We start from the raw sequence: 18819 nt of genomic DNA, 5'->3' as shown, positions 1-18819 counted from the left end.
AACAGTAACATATACACTGTGTTTTAAGCCTAAATGTCCATTAATATCCTCCTCAGAGGTTTAGGATCACGTTCTCACTGACACACCAGAAAACTGTACGCACTATAGCCCAAAGACGTGCACTAGCTGTGCGTTCGTATCGCTATGTCCGCTAGCATCGCTAGAAATGTAGTGGACATTTAGACTTAAAACACAGTGTAAGTGACGCTGTTTCAAGTCGAATAAGAATTTCGGGGCTTTGATGACCCACACAAGCAGGATGGAGTCATGTTATGTTGTTTCATGTTGTTTTATTTGATCTGAGAAAGAGGTTGCCTTGGCTGCAACACTGTTTACCCCTGAGACTCCTAAAGGGTTTTGTGGACTCAAACACTTCACCCACCCCTCCATAGGCATTGTGGTGAGTAGATAACGAGTGAATTTTAAAACTAAAGGCCGGCGCATGCTTCTGCGTTTTCACGGGCCCGCAAGCGCAAGAGCCCTTCTGGGCCCCTTATGTGCTTATGTATCTCTTCTTACGTGCTTACGTGCGTCATTTTTCTAACTTTACGAAAAAATTACGCGAGTCTCGCGCAGCCCGCAAGGCTTGTGATTGGTCTGCTTACTACATCCTGTCCTGAGTCTAGTTTCCGGTTTCATGCCCCGATAATACCGGCAGAAACCACGGAAGATTTAGAAGAACGAATATGGACCAAATAGAAGCTATGTAAATAAACAATCGACGAAGAAGAAAGAAGGCGTCTCTAAGGTCGTCTTCAACAAAAAACATTACTCCGCCTAGTGTTCTGGCGGGGAACTGCTTTGTAAGAGGCGCAACGCTTGGGGAAGCTTGAATGACAAAGAGTCCTGCGACACAGCTGCGTGAAAAGCCGCCGACGCAGTTGCAGAAGCATGCGCCGGCCTTAACCGTTTAAGATATCAGCTTGTGGTTTAACCTTGATCTCTTTTTATTCCACTTGTATTCAAGCACCCAAAGAGAATGTGTGAATGTCTGTGGTGCGATTGAATCTGTAGCATTCCTCCTCTCTGAGAACTTGTTGGATAAAATAGACAAATTTCAAAGAGGATTTGAATTCATCTTTAGACCTAGCTTTACATGGTGAACCAAATGCTAGCTTGTCAAAGTAAATCAACCTTTGGATTGCCATTGATAAACCACAGAATCTTAATGTTAATAGTTGTGTTTCTTCCATGCATCACAGTGATTGTGAACTTGTTTGTAAAAATGTAAAAAGCAAAAACAAAGAGGCTTACAGATAATGATTTGGCAGCGCTGCCTGAACATTCACATGCTATGAGTCATAGAAACAGTGAGTCAGTGACTCCAGTGGTTTTTGGTGTAGCTAAGTTTAACCATTTCCTTGGAGACACATACGCACGCAGACACGCACATACACACACACGCACACACACAAACGAAGTACAGCTGCAATGATCCTCTGTTTTTTTGGGGATACTTGGCCGTTTCATATGTTTTCCCTCAAGCCAAAGGATTAGAAAGATGAAAGAATGATTTTCATTTGAATAAAGATGACACCACATGATGTGCATGATATGCTTCATAGTCTAGTAAATTTTTATTAGGTTGTTTGAAAGGGAGGCCTAACATTGTTATGTGATGAAAACAAAATGAGGGAGAAAAAAGCATTTAATTTCTGTGCAGTTCTGTGTTGATTCTGTATCTCTAGATTGCCAATCCTTGTCATTTTGTAATTTTTTGCCCTGTATCCCCTCTATTTAGCTGTCAGAAGATGTTCTACAGAGGATGAAGGGAGTAGCCAACATTGCTCCAGTGCGCACACCATCGGCAAACTCAAGCACTCAGAAAGACACAGGTACCAATCACCTTTTGGCCAGGGTTTCCATTATCTGGCTGCATTGTATTCCTCTTTTATTAGAGCTGATCTGGCAGGTTGCATCTCTGGAGCATGTATGCAAATGTCAACAACGCCTGTTTGAATTGTCAGTTAACTGAGTTATAACAATTTAAATCCTACATTTACTAATGAACAGGGCCCTGCTCATGTAAACACTTTTGAATCTAAGGGTCAGTTGAGAAGAGAAAAAAAGAAAAAGAAAAGCGTGCTGGGCAAGTCTTCAGTCGACATGAAAACCTCAGCCCAGATGTGATGGAGCCAGAACGAGTGTCGCTGAGATGTTAAAGGTGTTAAAGTCTGCTGTGTCACAGTTAATGTCCATCCATCATCTATTCTTTAAGAGTCATTAGGAGGCTGGAGCTAATGCCAGCTGACATTGGGTGAGGGGGAGATACATCCTGGAGAGATCCAAAGCATATGGCAGAGCCAACATATAGAGACAAAGAATCAAGCTCCACCACTACACTCACACCTGGGTTTGCTAATAAATGTAAGCTGCACGTGTGGACAGTAAGAGAAAGGCGGACTAACCCAGGGAAAACCCTCACAGACATGAGGAGGACGTGCAAACTTTGTGTTGTGCTGTTTCAATACTGTCAACACAGGTACTTACAGTGATTGTACTTCCACACACGTGTGTCATGCAAAAGAGATTCCTTTTTTTTTTTTGTTGTTATGTTGAAGAATAATTACAGACTTAGACCTGGCAGGTGAATGCCATATTCTTATGACATATCAAGGTCAGATGTGACAAACTGAAGTGCAGCACTTACACAGTCATACGTGTGTAATGTCGTCACAGTGGATATAAAAGGAACTGCAGTACAAATTTGGGGAATGAACATTGAAAGACAAGACAATAATAATAATCATAATAAGTATGGAAAATTTAATCAATAGAAATCTAGTAATTACTGTATTGACCCGTGGATCAGATTACCATGGTTATAACTCTAATTTTCCAAAACAAGGTCTTAGAAACAATGATATGAATACATAAAAAATGTACTCTTTGAGATCCAGAGCTGATGTTAATCCAAATATAAGGCTCAATTAAATAAAAATGTAAATATCTTATTTGTCTTTTGTCTCTCAGGCACTTACTGTCGAACTCTTCTGTCTGGTTCTGAAGAGGATCATTGTCTCTGATAGTTATATCCCCCAGTCTCTTTGAGCTCATTATGGCAGGTGTCACCAGGATAATCTGGGTTGACTAAGACTTTTACTTCTGCTGAACTGCAGAGACACTATAAATAGACTTGAGCAACTCACTCATCAGGCAGCAGTTAAAAAACAACGACATCTGCTGGAATTTTTATTACACCAGTACTGTCTTTATTCCATTAGTCTTAGTCCCCCACATTTTTTAATGTAATTTTCGGGAAGGAAACTGAATTATATCTGAAATTATACTTTCGTGTTCTGTAAAAGGTGTTTTACCCTTGATACCCTTTCTGTATTTGTGCAGGTGCCTCTGGCAGTGCCAGTTCAAGCCCTCCTCCTCCGCAGACCTCACAGCGCCGCGCCCAACCCAGCACCCCGCCCAGCAGCCCGCCCAGCAGCCCGCCCAGCAGCCCGCCCAGCAGCCCGCCCAGCAGCCCGCCCAGCACCCCGCCCAGCACCCCGTCCAACACTAGCAAACCAGAATCTAAAGAAGACCAGAAGAGGTGGGTTTGAATGTCAAACATTGACTTAAATTTGTTAATGTGTTATGCATGATCAAAATTCCCTTTGCTGACATCAGAACTTGTGCACAGCACGGTTGTACGGCCACTTGATTCATGTTTCCAAGTTCTTCCCATGTCAGTTCTCTCCAGATACTCCGGTTTCCTCTCACAGTCAAAGACAAGAGACTGGGGTAACATTAGCATAAGCGCTAAATTGAGCGTAGCTTGAATGTGAGTGTGAATGGTTGTTTGTCTCTGCAGGTTGGTCCTGTGACACATTAGAGACTGTTACATTGTTTAACACGCCTCTCGCCTAATGTCAGCTGGGTTTGGCTCCAGTCTGTGGTATAGACGATGCATGGCTTGATGGAACAGTGGTTTTTAGCTTTATAGGGACTAAAGTTGTCAGTTAAAGTTTAAAGTAAAGGGCCAGTTGTTTTGGGTTGGATACCATACGTTAAAAAATATAGGAGGCACATTTGAAAAATAGAATAGACCAGAAACTATGAAAGTCTTGTGTGAAGAATTGTCACTGTTATTTCAAAGTTGTTGAAAACATTTAATATCAGGGTTGAAACTTGCAGCTACTTTGATCCCTCTGTGGAGATCCTAATCTTCTGAGCTCATTTTAGATTCTCAATTGCTTTGACCAGCCTGAATATTGGCATATGCTGCCCCCTTGTGGATATTTAAGCCCAACGCATTTGACCATGATCTGAGGACTTTGTAAAGCAACAAATGTCGGAATTATATTGTGTTTTACTTGATTATGTATTCATTTATTGTACTTGTGTTTCAGGTTTGAGAAAAAGCAGACGATACTTAAGGAGGAGCTGGCCAAGAAGGCACAGAAAGAGAGAGAGGCAGCGAGGCAGGAGATGACTAAAGCCATGACCCGGGAAAGACAACACACACGACAGGAAGCTGAGAAGTTCAAACAACTGGTAGGCAAGCACACACACACACACACACACATTTAATTCACTGATTATTTGCTATAATCTATGCCGATGGCGGAGTGGGTGAAGTGTTTGAGTCCACAAAACACTTTTGGAGTCTCAGGGGTAAACATTGTTGCAGCCAAGGAGACGTGATAAAACAACAGCAAAAACATAACATGCCTCCATACTGCTCCTGTGGTGTAAGCCAAGTATCCAGAAGCCCCGACATTCAAATTCTACCCGAAACAGCATCATTAACATTGTATTTTAAGCCTAAAAGTCCACTACCAGAAGTAGGGATGCTAGAGGATGCTATATCTGCTAGCATATAGAGCTTGTTTGCAGTGTGTGCATACGAATAAGAGGACATGTGAGCTAAAAACTCTACCTAAGGGTGAGGCTGCCTACAGCGTTATCTAAAGTTAAAGAACCAAGTGGAGTTCTCCAGATACTGAGCACACACATCTTTTGTTGTAAAATGTCCAGCGTAATCGGTAACACCGGTATTGTCACGGGTGGAGGGAGAATTTCCAGTGTGCCATCACTAATGGTGAAAGGACTGTATGTAAGTAGCGCTGTCACATTGTTACAGACCACTTTACACTACCACTTCCTCTTAACAGTACACGTCACTTTCTCCAATTCACACACATTCATACAGCCTTCTTTCAGTTGGCAGAGCTGTGAGGGGCATAATCTAAGTGTGTAACTGTGACAACAGAACACAGTGGCCAATTGGCCATGCAGCCACACAACATATAATGTGTGTCTTCCAACCCCTGTAATCCTCTTATCTTATTTTCTGGGTCTGCACAAATATGCACCAGTCTGCCATAGTGAAGGATATGGAATGGGACCATGTGGGGCCCACTGTAAGATATGTGCGGCTCACTTATGGAACTGGTTACTTGATATTGAATGTCCAGTATTTATAGAAAATGTAAATTGTTCAGCTTTTGTTTAAGAGAGTTTGTTCCTCAAGTTTGATCTGGCGAGTCATTTGTTAATAATGAATAAGCTCCACATTTGTTTGAGAATTTGTATTTGCTCAGTGTAAAGCGATTAAATATGGACTAAAGCAAAACAGCACACATTCTGAATTGTGGATCGTGGAGGCTTCTGATTGCGATGGCATCTGATTGTGGATTATAGCAAGATAAACAGTAGGCCTACTCACATACTCTACCATCGGTGACAATAACTCCTCCACTCATTTGTCATTGTGGCTCCCTTCATCTCGATCAGACATTGTCTTATGTATAAATACTTGAAACATTGACACACTTCTTCTTTATGTCACAAACTGTTTCTTCTAATCAATGTTGTAAATATTATTATGTCTGTCCGTCCTGGGAGAGAGATCCCATGTGGCTTTCTAAGGTTTCACCGTTTTCCCCTGTTAATATTTATGTTTTGGTTGTTTTTCCGTACTCTTGTTAAGAGGGTATGGGTTAAGGACTAGGGGTGTCACGATACCAAAAATTCAGTAGTCGGGGCCAATACCAGTAAAATAACACGATTCTCGATGCCAATTTCGATACCACGGTAAAAAAAATGCTTCACGTCATCCTCCAGAGCAGGGGTCGGCAACCTGCGGCTACGGAGCCGTATGCGCCTCTTCAGCCCCTCTGCAGTGGCTCCCTGTGCATGTTGCCCATATTTTTCGCGAACGGAGAACTTAACAAATCAGTTTTCATATGTTGAACGTGAGTGAAAGTCACATTCACGTTCATTTTTTAAATCATCATCGCATCAGGCCGTCATGAAATACCACAAGCGGGCGATGTGTGCGTGTATGTGTGTGCGCGCGTGCTCCGAGATAGAGACTGTGTCTCTGAGCGAGTGAGCGGGGCGGGGACCGAAGCACACAGTGAGATCACAGCTCGTTTACGTGAAGCAGTCGCTCACTGACTGACCGGCTGCTTCTTATGAGTGGAAACAGTGAAAACACTGAGTTTCTCTGATCTCAGCTGCTCAGAGATCAGCGCCCTAGCTCCAGAAGAACCGTGAGCACCGATGCTAACAGCTGGCATCGGCGCTCACGGTTCTTACGGTGCTTCAAAAAAATGGGCATCGTCTGTGTTTTGTTATTTTAGTATCGAAAGGTATCGTAAGTATCGGTTCTCTTGACATCCCTATTAAGGACAGAGGATGCCCCACCTGGGAGACATTGCTATTTGGGAATATGGGCTATACAAATACAATTTGATTGATGAATTGTGCTATAAATTATGTTTTATATAGTTTGTATTAAAACATGATATTGTCCCACTAGTCGGGAGATATGCTGTTTTGAAAATAAGAAAATTAGGCTGTGTTTCTTATCTGAAGTCCTTTAACTGAGAACTGGACAATACTTTTTATAAAGATTTTTTTTAAGGATTTTTGGTTATTTTGAAAATTAACATTTGGATAAGCCTATTACTCTGATTCATCAGGAGAAACCGTAGTTATGCAGCTGTTCAATAAACACTTTGTGCAGTTAAATTGGAATCTCTCCATAATGTACAAAATCTGTTAATTCAGCTCATATAGAAGTTGCATATGAAGTTGAACAGCATGTCTGGCTTTACTCTAAAACTCATCTAATGAGACACTGGTCTTTGCTGACAACACATTGTACCTGTTCATCATTTTCCTTCATGAATATGCTGATCATAAAATATTGATGTGTTAGGCCTTAGCATTCCTGTAACCTCCTTGTTGGCAAAGAAGATGTCTCTTATCCCCAGAGTCCCTGTCAGCATGAGAACGAGTGTGACACCACTGACAAACGGTATATGACATTTTTTTAAGAAAAGTCCCTAGTGGCAAAAGATGAATAGTCTAACTTCTTAGGCAATGCTTTGCTGGCATTTGTTCTTCTGCTTTGTCTTTCCCTGTAAGACAAAGAAATGTATGACAGTGGCAAATTGTTTTAGCAGTACTACACAACTCGCAAATAAGCTTTTTTTCTTGCCTCGCTTGTTGACAAAGACTAACATAAAAACAACCTTATATTTCCTGTTTTCTCGATGAAAAGAGACTATTATAGTAGTTAAAATAAAGTCCCTTATCATTTGCAATTGACTGTCATTCACAGCCATATGTTCTCTCAGATCTGTCCTTAAGTTAACCTGGTGGATAATGTGAAAAATCCCCTCACCCCTTCAACCCATGCTCCTATCCATAGTGTCTTTTATCTTAAATGAGACCATTATTTATCAAATAAACATCATGTTGTATTGAAGAAGTCTTGAAACTAGAGATTGTTTCTAATAAACTTTTTTTCCCAACCAATGACGTTGCCCTCTGCCGGTCGTTTGAGAGGATACAGGTTTTAAGAACTTATAAACTGGCGTCTATATTTTTTGACCCAGACTCTACGGCTCTTTACTCTGTTTGACTTATTTTGTGGTCAGTTTTCATCCCAGAGCGTTAGACCGAAGACTTAAGAGTTAAAATGCTGTGAGTTGAAAGATGAATCTGTGTAAAAGCAGGTCAATTTGAGGACATGAGTTTGTGTCGAGGGTCAATTCATGTTTCAGCCTGCTGCCGTTTTCTCTGGTTAAATCACACGTTGGAGCGTTTTGCACAGGCACAAATTGGGTCTTTGGAAATGCATTTGTAATTTGCATGTTGATTCTCCCTCTGCCTCCTCCTCTCCTTCCTGCTCATTTTCTTCCTCCTCTCTTTACTTCCTCTCTGCCTCATTTCCTTGCTCTTCGTCGCATCTTCTCTCCCTCCTCCGGCCCTCTATCTCCGTCTGTTTCTCTCTTTTTGTATCCCGGCCCATCACTCTCTTCTGCCCTGCCCTGGAGACAGTATTATCAGTGCTCTGCAAGCGGTAAATAGCACCCCGAGAGTTTCCTGGAGCTGGAGATAGGACTGGTGTGGCGTAAGAGGTGTAGTCACAGGGAGGGGGGGAGGTTGTTTTACACACCAGCGGATGCCTGTTTCATGTGACACCCCCCCCTCCCCAGCTTCACCTTCTCTTCCACCTACCTCCCCCATGTCGAGACACGCAGTAACACCTGCCTTATCTCCACTCCAGCACACTCCCACTCCTATTAGAAAGATGGTGGTGGCACGTCGTGCGCAGAATGACCAGTCGAGCAACTTCCTGATGCCGAGGGCTCCTTGTAATTACTGTTTCTTGTGCTTTGAATACGTAAATGCAAGGGCAGACTCGCTCAGAGTCTCAACTCAAATGAGATATTCCTTTTACCCTGTTGTGGAATCAGTGAGTGTGATCACTCATCAGCTGAAGCTCTCTGCACATGTCAAGCAAGCTTAAGGACTGTGGTATATTTGAGCAGTTGTTACTAGTTATTACACCGATGTAAAGATACAGACACCACCACGTGTGTGTTTCCCTGTCCTGCCTGCATTATGTGTTTTGAAGCAAAGTATCAAAACATTGAAAAGGGGAATGTGTGCTCTTGCTTTCTTTTTTCACGTCAGAAATATAGAATTCATGGCGACAATATTACCTTTTGCCGTTTTTGAATATCACTGCATTTATAGTGTAGCTTTCTCCTTTTGAATCATCTGAAAGAGGCATTGCAGAGATTGTGGCCTTGCAAGTTCATAATGGACTCAGATGTGACAAATATTTAAAAGAACAGTCACTTCTGCAGCAGAGGCTGAGATGACAGAGTTGTTCCGATAACGATATCAGAAAATGCCTTCTGTATTGCTACAAATGCCAGGTTGGGCATCGGCAAGTGCACACATCTGTGTACTGGTTCAAAACAATGTCTTTAAATTATATTAGCTCCAGCCAGATACAACTGGAATTTTCCTTTCCTGCAATTTCCTTCTTTTTTCAATGATCCAAAACGCTAGCAAGTCCTGGAAAAATCCCCACAAGTAAAGCGCTGGCATTGTTGTCGCCAGTTAGAACACCAGTAGTCTGGTAGAGTATGTGAAAAACATGAGCAAGGCCATAGACTACTGATAGCAATCACTTTCATACAGGGTCAGGAGCATGCAGCTGTTTAAATACATTTTATAAGTGGTTATTTTTTCAAATGCACAGGTATCGGATCAGTACTCGTTAATCCAGGTATCCGAATCTGTATTGTGAAAGGGAGAAATTTTGAAATCTCGAGTGACAGATCCTGATCCTTTTAATCCAGCACTGATTCTGTTGAGCTCCAAAAATGACTGGTCATACATTTCCAATAATATACTAGTCCCATGTTATTATTATAGTCCCATTATTACCTTAGTCATTACTTGTTTTTTATAAATGAACTTGTTACAGGAATTAACCACGACTATGCCAAAAATAACGTCAAAATGTTACTTGACATGTATAAGTACCTTTGTTCACCCTTTATGTTATAGTATATAGAACAAAGCTGACAATTAATATAGGTTCAGAAACTAGCAACTCATTTCAAATCCTTCATAGAAATATTAACTCATGTTTCTAATATTATATATATATAAACATAATTTTAGTGTACATGTAGAACTGATCACAACATTGACCACAGAATGTAGTAGTTGTTGTTAATAAATACATACATATCTTAAATATGGCTTATTATCACTTATATTGTCCGTAGCTACTTAGTGGAATCATAAACACCCAGAGTGCTGCTGTAAGGATTCAAATGGATTTTCACAGCAGTGTCCCCAAATTAGAGTACCTGGTAGCATGGCTGCTGGTATCTTGCCAGTTAGCAAGTTAGCGAGCTGCCATGGTCAGTACCAATTAACATTTGGCAGCAGGCCCATGTTCATTTCTCACCCTTTGAGGGGAAATTTATAAAAGATGACAGTGATGCAATATTGCCAGGAGAGAAGGATCGGTATGACTGAACATATCAGAAAATGAGAAATAAGAGGTGGCAGCTGATTAAGTATTGATTAAGTAATTGGGAGCAAGAAGGATGCGAGGGTGAAAAAGAAGTGACTGCACATTTTGTGAAGGGTTAGGCTGAGAAATGCAGAGGAGCAGCGACTGAATGGGAGTGAAAGAGACGCTGACACCCGTTTCCTGTAGAACTGAGCTGAAGAGGAGGGGATGAATGAAAAGGCTGAAAAACAAAAAAAAAGGCTCCACGAGTGATTTGACAATTTCCTGGAGGATCAGGAGGAGGTGGAAGAGAAGAGCCGCAGTGGAAAGAGGAGAGGGGAGGAGTGACTATTCGTGATGTTGCTTTGAAACCTTGGAATTATGTAGGGGTGAAAAGGGGTAGAGTCTGATGAAAAAGAAAGTTGCAAATGGATTGAACATTTTGCACAGTTTTGATAGAAAATGAAAACTCGAATTGAGTGGTGATGATGAGATTGAGGCTCTAACGTGACGGATGATGACCTGCAGAGTTCTAGCAAAGAGGAAGAGGAGGAGAGTGTATGTAAATGTGTGGCGGATAAGTGTGTAAAGAGTCACTGTAGAGTGATGAGGAGGGTTTAGCCTTGAATGTGGAACAAAGGTGTGCGGAGACCGAATCACAGGTTACTATAGCACTTCCTGTCCTGGTCGCGTGGGCTCAGCACTGAGTCACAAGTCAGGAGAGAGCCAGACAATGATGTGTGGCATCTTCCATTTAGTCCCCTCTTCGCTCCCTCACCCATTTCATCCTGTCCTTTGTCCTCTTCAGAGTGAACTGCGTGATCCCGCCATTCCTCTGGCCCTTTCTTCATCTGTCAGCCAAGGCCCACATCCACCGTGCCGGACTCTGTGAATAGTCTTTGTTAAAGGCAAATTTTCCGCAGATTAATTTCAGAATGAAAGAAGGGGAACAGGAGAATGGAAAGAAAGGAAGCAAGTCGAACTAAAGGGCTAAAAGGGAGTTTTCTTTTTATAATGTATTAATTGCCTCTTGGCGTCTGTTGAAAGCAAAAAAAGGTTATAAGTCATATTAGCATATGGTAAATTTCCCTCTCTCTCTATGTGCTCACAGAACAATTAGGGAGGCTTATTTTATTGTCTGCCCTTTAACTTCGTCTGACGGAGCTTCAGCTCATACCAATGCTATCCGTGCTTCCCTCAGTCTTTGAACATGGCTGTGGGTGAGTGAGCTGCATCCTACCAGGAAATAATGTCTCAGGGACAAATGTAAGTTGGTTAAAGTTAATGTGTGCTGAATTTTTTTTATATGATTAGAGCAATTATAAAAGGTACATCCTATTTAATGTTTTTGTACATTAAATCAACACTACTCTACTAAATAAACACAAAATCTGTACACTGAATATCAATGTCCAACCAAATGACCAAACTCCTAATTTGTATAAACAGATTATGAATGTAAAATTTGCAGAATCTGTAGGCTAGAAACCAGATTTAAGTTTGACCAATCCCTTTTTTTAGCAGGCTTTGGTTGGCTGCAGGTTAACAGTCCATTTGGAGAGACAAAGACACGGAACACATTGACCGATATGCATCTGCCTTCAACACTAGGACCTGAAAAAACAGGAAACCTCACCTAGTGCTGCTTTGATTTCTTAAAATACATTATTAATTCCAAAAACAACACACAATGCTCCTTGCAGCAAACCAACCTTTGAGTTGCAGTGTGTTTCTTTAGAAGCAGACTGGATTTATTCCCCTCTTTAAATGTCATGTCTCTCTGACAGCTACATCCCAGACATTGAGATTTTTGAAGTGACATTTTTTACATCATTTCAATTCTCTTCTAAAATGCATTTAAACCTTCCACAAAGGAGGTTAAGTTAAGATTAGGTTAGGTGCTAATTTTAAAGGTTGGTATTTGCACAGAGGGATTTAGTTCTGTATACTTCCTTTTTACTTAAGTTTTATGAAGTAGTTACATTTGTGGGTTTTACTACAGTGAGATCTGTTGAAAATGCTGGATTACGCAGTTCTTTCATTAGACTCTAGATGGCACCAAAAGGCTGATCCATGTTGAACTGACCCTGTTGCTCATCCTGCTCTAAAAAGTTGGTTTTGTAAAACAATTTAAAGATAAAACGCTCAAATGGAGTCAGGTCAGGATACTTAGCTTCACAACCACAGTTAATTAAACTCTTCCAATTAATCATGATACTTTTATATGCAGTTTTTCAGTGTAGGTCAGTACTGCGTTTGATCCGATAAAGCCTTTACATGGGTTTTTAAGGTGGTCTCAGACACAGTCCATAGAATCCCAGTATGTTAGTACTGGTCATGGTTTTTTAAAGAGGCACTACACTTTAAAAAAAAAAACTTTACTGCAAAGTAAAGGATGTGACTGCACTGGGATGTGCAGATGCAAGGAGGTTCTTTGAGAACATTTGCAATTATATTTTTTTTACTTTACAATTCTATTCTAACTGATGCTTTGCTCCAAGCTCTTCAGCTTAAGGCATTACTGGGGAGGGATACAATAGCTTGAAGTGACACAGGGTTGGACCTACGTGGCCCTCCACCATAATCATGTCTGCCTCAGGGGACTCTGCAGGGAATAAGAGCTCTAACTCAAGTGAGCCCTGTAGTTGACTTCCAATTCTGCAGTGGTGGAGGAAGTACTCAAGCATTTCACTTAATAAATATTATAAATAAGTAGACAAACATGTACTACGTACAAGTATCACCTGAGTAAAAGTAAGTATAATTTATTTTAAATATACGTCAGGTATTAAACGTTAAAGTACTTGCAGAGTGTTACGTATTCACTAATTGGTCCATTTTCTTCATCCTTATGGCTGATTCTCGGCTCTTCTGATTCCATGTTAGGTTTCAGTGTTTCTTTTCACCAGTGATGCTGCTGCTGCACCAGGGGGGGTGGGGGGGAGGTCTAATGTCACACCCAATCCCCAAGGCTCCCATTTTGGTAACCACTGCTGTAATTCAGTATGTGTGGGTTTAAACAGGATTCTTCCTGTGTTATGCACCCATGCATCATTTCACCATTGTCTGTGGTTGCTTTCTGCTCAAAATCTATTGCTACAGTACATTATTATAAAAACTTTTGCAGAATATGCCTCATATCTCAGGAATTCTCCTCTAACACTGCCAACTCTTTTTTACGAATATAGATTCTGCTTAATTTCTCGCGTTTGACTCCTAGTTTTTTCTGAAGCGGCAGTGGATCGAAATATGGCTGGGATCCCTCCTGTCGGTATCTGTTTGTCAGACAGCACTGCCGGAATGAGACAGATGTTGGCTCTGATTGGGCAAATCTGCCTCTCCTGTTTATACCTAAATTCTTGTAATCAGCCAGAGATTCTCTGCTGGAGGGGGGACGACGACAATGTTGTGTCTCTCTCACACACTCTTTCAGATTTTGGCTAAGTGTGTTAGGGTATCGGCTGCTTTCACACACACGCACACACACATTAGAATGAAACAGACCGAGGCAGATGGGGACATGCTTCATTATAGCAGTAGGTATGAGCTGTTGAATTGCTTGATGTTTTATCATGTACGCCTCTGACTGCTTATTTAGTCCGACATATGGTAACACACTGCTATTATGCTGTTTTAGATAAGTGAAGAACAGGTTAAATGAGTTGCTTTGCTCAGCACACAGATGTTGTCCTGAATTCAAATGGGTTTACATTGTAGCAGCAATTTACAGAGTGTTACTGTGCAGATGCTGAACATGCACACTTTAATTTGTGTACATTTTACTCAGAAATATGAGCTCTCACTTGTTCCAGTGTTCGGGTATAAAAACTAGGAGGAAGTGATTGTAAGCAAAAATCGCTGTTGAAGAGACGATGTATTAAAATGGGGGGGTGAACAGAAGAGAGAGGGAATGCTGGGAAATGAGGGTTTCCTGGAGAGACAGCAGGAGTAGCATTGAAGGAAATAGGGGGAAAGAGGTGGGTGAAGGAATGGGTATGGATGAGACTACGGAGAGGAAGCTGCAGCACAGATAAGCCTGCGGTTGTATCAGTAATTGTAATCTGCAGGAACTGACATGGTTCTGCATGTAAAGCTATTAGGCTGCTCAAAAGCCTGCTTCCCTGTGCTCCGTCAGATAGTCAGGTGAGGCGAGCCATGTACGCAGGCGGAAGAGTCCGGTTAATCTCGGCACCCTTAGAAACAGGACTGAGAGAAGAATGGAGTCGGAGTAGATGACTTCTGTCAACGTTTATCAACAACAATGCTGCTGCAAATTCAGCTCCGTTAGAGTGGTCCGCAATGACAAAAAGACACATTTTCACATAAGCCATGAGGACACTATAGGTCACTGAAGCAGTCAAGGGGCAGGTACACTGTGTCATAATGCTAAATGTAGTTTCTGCGCTGTAATACTGGAATACAGCCTGGGAAGATGAGAGGTGCCACAATGTTCCCTAACGGACTAGGACATACATTTTATTACGGCAAAATCAATATTCTCAACACCTCCGCCTGTTCCTTCGGTCCTTAACTCTCACAGAGAAAGATCATCCTCACTCACAGACCACTGCAAGCCGCCGCCGAACTAACACCGACCCTGGGCTGATAATGAAATTCAGTCACGGCAGCCTACAAGTAGATTTTCAGCAGGGTTTGATTCCAGTTACAGAGTTTAAGCTTCTTGACATGTTCAATTCAAAGTCCCAGCAGCACGTCTGCTGGCAGAAAAACAGATGATGCAACAAATGAGGGAGCATTTTTCGTTTTGGGAGTTAACATCAAAGATTTAATGAGCTTAGTCAATATCAAAGTGCAGCTGAACATGTCACAGTAGGAAAAAACAGGTGTTAAGGAAATGAATGACGGCTGAATTGCATTTAGCTGTTTCATTTTCAGGGTCCCGGTGTTGCTCACGTTGGCTCTGTGTCCCACTCTTTTCTCACTGAGACACTTGGGCTGATGTTCCTGTTATTATCAACACCTGGACCTTTTATACAGGAACAAGTCCAACTGTGAGCTGGAAAGACTTCTGCCAGATTTCTTTACTTTTTCTTTCATGCAACACAGATTTAGTTGAGTGAGTCACACAAATAAGTTCTGACTGCAGTGACTCATGCTTCAGGTAAGGTACTTTTGGATAAGCAATTCAGGTTTAAGCACACAAAATCTTAACTGAGACGTTGATAGGTAATTAAGAAGTTAACACACCGCTATTGATCTCCTGCATAAGTCTGAGGTGGTTTGTTTGTTTGTTGGTTTGTATATTTGTTTATAAGCAAGATAACACAAAAACAACTGAACAGATCTAGGGATGCAGAAATGTCTACGAAAGATATTCAACATTTTATACAATATTTTTATCAAGTCCACAGAGAATTCCCAAATATTGGGATCATTTTACTAGATACTAACTTTTCATGAACCCCCTGGCAGTGTGCCACGGACCCCCATTTGAGAACATTGGTCAAGATATCATGATTGACGTCATAACAACAAATGGAAAGATTAAAGATTGAGTATCACGTGAAAGATGAAGCAATCAGAGTAAAAGGAGTAAAACTATAAACGGAGGAGTACCACTCTTCGCTCTGTATGCTGCCTAGCTGTAATTATCAGTCAGATTATTGTTGAGTGCTAATTTATTTCCTCGCTGGGAGCTATGTGTTAAATAAACGCAGCAGAGTAAATAAAGAGAGGGGGAGAACAGACTGCTGCTGCTATCAGATGGCAACACAGCACACACGCTGCCCACGGGGGAAGAGTGAGATGCGTTTATATTTATACGCGTCTGTCCCAGAGATACTTGTGAGCCCAAACACTTGTATTCCCTGCCCATGTGGTTTTCTCAACATCCATTGGACTGTTAACATTGGTGCACAGCCCCCGGATGCTCTGTTCGTGTGTTCCTGCTGCACTGGATCAGGGAGTTGGCCTTCCACAGCTGATATCGCTACCCAGTAGGCCCCCCATCGGCTCAGCCAGCCGCCATCTGTTTTCCCTTCAGCCCAGTCGCCAAACCTAGAGTAAGACGTGGCTGTGAAAGAAACATGTTCCTATTTAAGGGCGTTTAACTAATGAGGGATAATTTAGTGTCTGAAAGTTGTATTTTGGGGTTTGGTTCAGCTGTAATTATTTCTAAAAGATTGAGGACTGTTATGAAACCTGAGTCTCTGTTCATATTCAGTATTTTTTCGAATACCTTTCTCAGTGAGAAGGTTTTTATATTTTTTTTTAACAAACAAGTAAAAATTCGTGATTGTCAAATGATGTTAACACAAGAAACTTTGCCTGAATAAAAAGTTGTTAAATTTACTACATTTTTTATAAAAGAACAATCTGATGAAATATTTATTAAACGAAACTACAAAAGTGAATCGCTTTCGATGGCAGCTCTTGGTACTTGTCGGTTTAATGTACTCAGCAAAATGGACACAATTGTTCCATACCAAAAGATGATTGCAGCGTATACATTTTTTCTAATTTGTTGACCAGTCTTATTTTTTCTTCCTTTACTTTCTTTTCTTTCTTATTTTTAGTGTTACCGGTGTTCCACAGTGTTCAGCCGTATACCATTAACATAACTCACCCACTGGCAACACCGTTGATGTTTTTCTGTAATTTAAAATTTGGTTCATGTTTACGTTTCAGTTGTTGTGACCACATTCGTCAGATATAACATGAGAGTATCACATATCTTGTCACATGACATGAGGAGAGTTGACTTAAAAGTGAGATGAGGATTTTGTGTAAAAACTTTAGGGATGTTTTGAAGTTCACTGGCTCAACGTGTTTCAGAGAGAGAGCATGCAAGTGAGCAACAGAAACTGGTGCAGAGCGCTGTAAACTATACAATGAAGCAGCTGCTCAAAAACCTCCTAAAATCTTTTATGTTATTATGAGACGTGGACTGTCACAGTCTTGGTAATTAATGAGAAACACTGCACAGTTTAAAGTGCAGCGTTACCCACAGCAGAATTTAATGCTGTCTTTTCTTGTCAAATTCTGCTGTAATCTGTATCACCGGTGTTATCAGGAGTTTATTATCTGTGGACAAATTGTATCCATATACCTGTCCCTTTATGGTTGTATTAAAATTGCTGTCTGTCGAATTAAGTGACATAATGAAGTGAAGCTGCATGTGGCCGCTGAATTCCCTTCACCTCATCCTCCCCTTCCAAACATAAAAGAGAACCTGTGTTAACCCTTTCATTCTCGTAAATACCCAAAGGGTGTGAAAGTTGTCCAGTCTTGGCTACTACAAGGAACATTGCTCTCATTTGCAACAAAATCCATGTCTTCCACAGAACACGAGACTCCTGTAAAACTGTTTGTGGGCCATGGTAAACTACATGGTAAAAATTTCATTTTCATCCAGCTCACGGTTGGAATTCAATGTCCAATTCTAATAATGCATCCATGGGTAAGTTAACTCGGCTTTCAAGGAGCTCATTCATTGGACATCTTTGATGACTTGTAACCCTGGAGCCTCGGCACTACACAGACAATTTGTGGAAAATCTAAACGAGCTCTCTTGGCAACAGATCGACACCCACATGTCAGTTTTGGTGTTTGGTCAACGCCATGGTGCAACTGGCAGTGGGACATGTAGACAGTTGCAGCCAAAAATGGACAAAGAGTGGTCAAAGTAGGAGTTAAACAGTACGACACTTATGTCACATAATTTCCGTATTCTGTGAGTGAGTCATCAGTATATTTATAAAGCCTAATTTTAACCTCATGTATTGATAAGATGGATAAAGTACAGCAAGAACATTTGAATTAGTCAAAATTGGTCGTGGTCCTGCTTAACTAATAATAGGTTGTTTTTTTCTCTGACAGTAAATAAGTTGACTAACTAAAGCTGTTTTCAAACATGAAAGTGTTAAAAATTCACTTATCCTGAGTTTTCCAGACATTTTCCTGGTGTATTCTCACATGGGCAAACTCTGACATTTAATCAGATAGAGCTGGCCATCCCTACATAACATTTCAGGAGAATGTTGGGACTTCAGTGAATGTCCGAAAGCACCTTAAGATAATTACTCACAGATTGCTGTCGTTTTAGCTTTTCCTGAACTAATGCATTTTCTTTGAGCTTAACCAGAACTCTGTGATTGTGTGAAACATGTCACTTTTCATTGAATAGACAGTCGCGAACATAGCTGTTGTCAACTTTTGTTGTAATCACTTGGCCTTGTTCACTGTGTCCACCGCAGTGTCTCCTGTCTGCTGTTTCATTCTGTGTGTGTGTGTGTGTGTGTGTGTGTGTGTGTGTGTGTGTGTGTGTGTGTGTGTGTGTGTGTGTGTGTGTGTGTGTGTGTGTGTGTGTGTGTGTGTGTGTGTGTGTGTGTGTGTGTGTGTGTGTGTGTTTTCCACACTAGCCTTGTTTAAATTATGTATGTTGCAAGTGTGATTGTCACGGGTTAAGGTCAAAGGGTTTGATCAGGCAAATAAGCGACAACATTTTTCATGCTGCTCAACCTCAACACAGAGTCATGTTATCAGCCAGGTAGAAATCCAGGGATGACCAGCATCATGTTTTGGGG

The 18819-nt window shown here is 41.2% G+C and overlaps 1 protein-coding gene across 2 annotated transcripts in view; it reads left to right on the top strand.

Annotated features, from left to right (window-relative positions):
- Window positions 1–18819, top strand: part of chchd6a (coiled-coil-helix-coiled-coil-helix domain containing 6a) — a 66178-nt gene that overhangs the window by 1933 nt on the left and 45426 nt on the right. For both annotated transcript variants that reach the window (XM_062392655.1, XM_062392656.1), the window contains exons 2-4: window positions 1742–1835; window positions 3346–3544; window positions 4344–4488. In XM_062392655.1, the coding sequence (XP_062248639.1) occupies window positions 1742–1835; window positions 3346–3544; window positions 4344–4488 (438 nt within the window). The remainder of the gene's footprint in view (window positions 1–1741; window positions 1836–3345; window positions 3545–4343; window positions 4489–18819) is intronic.

Source organism: Platichthys flesus, chromosome 7 (genome assembly GCF_949316205.1).
Source record: "Platichthys flesus chromosome 7, fPlaFle2.1, whole genome shotgun sequence".
NCBI lineage: Eukaryota > Metazoa > Chordata > Actinopteri > Pleuronectiformes > Pleuronectidae > Platichthys > Platichthys flesus.
This window is presented reverse-complemented; position numbering and strand designations above follow the sequence as displayed.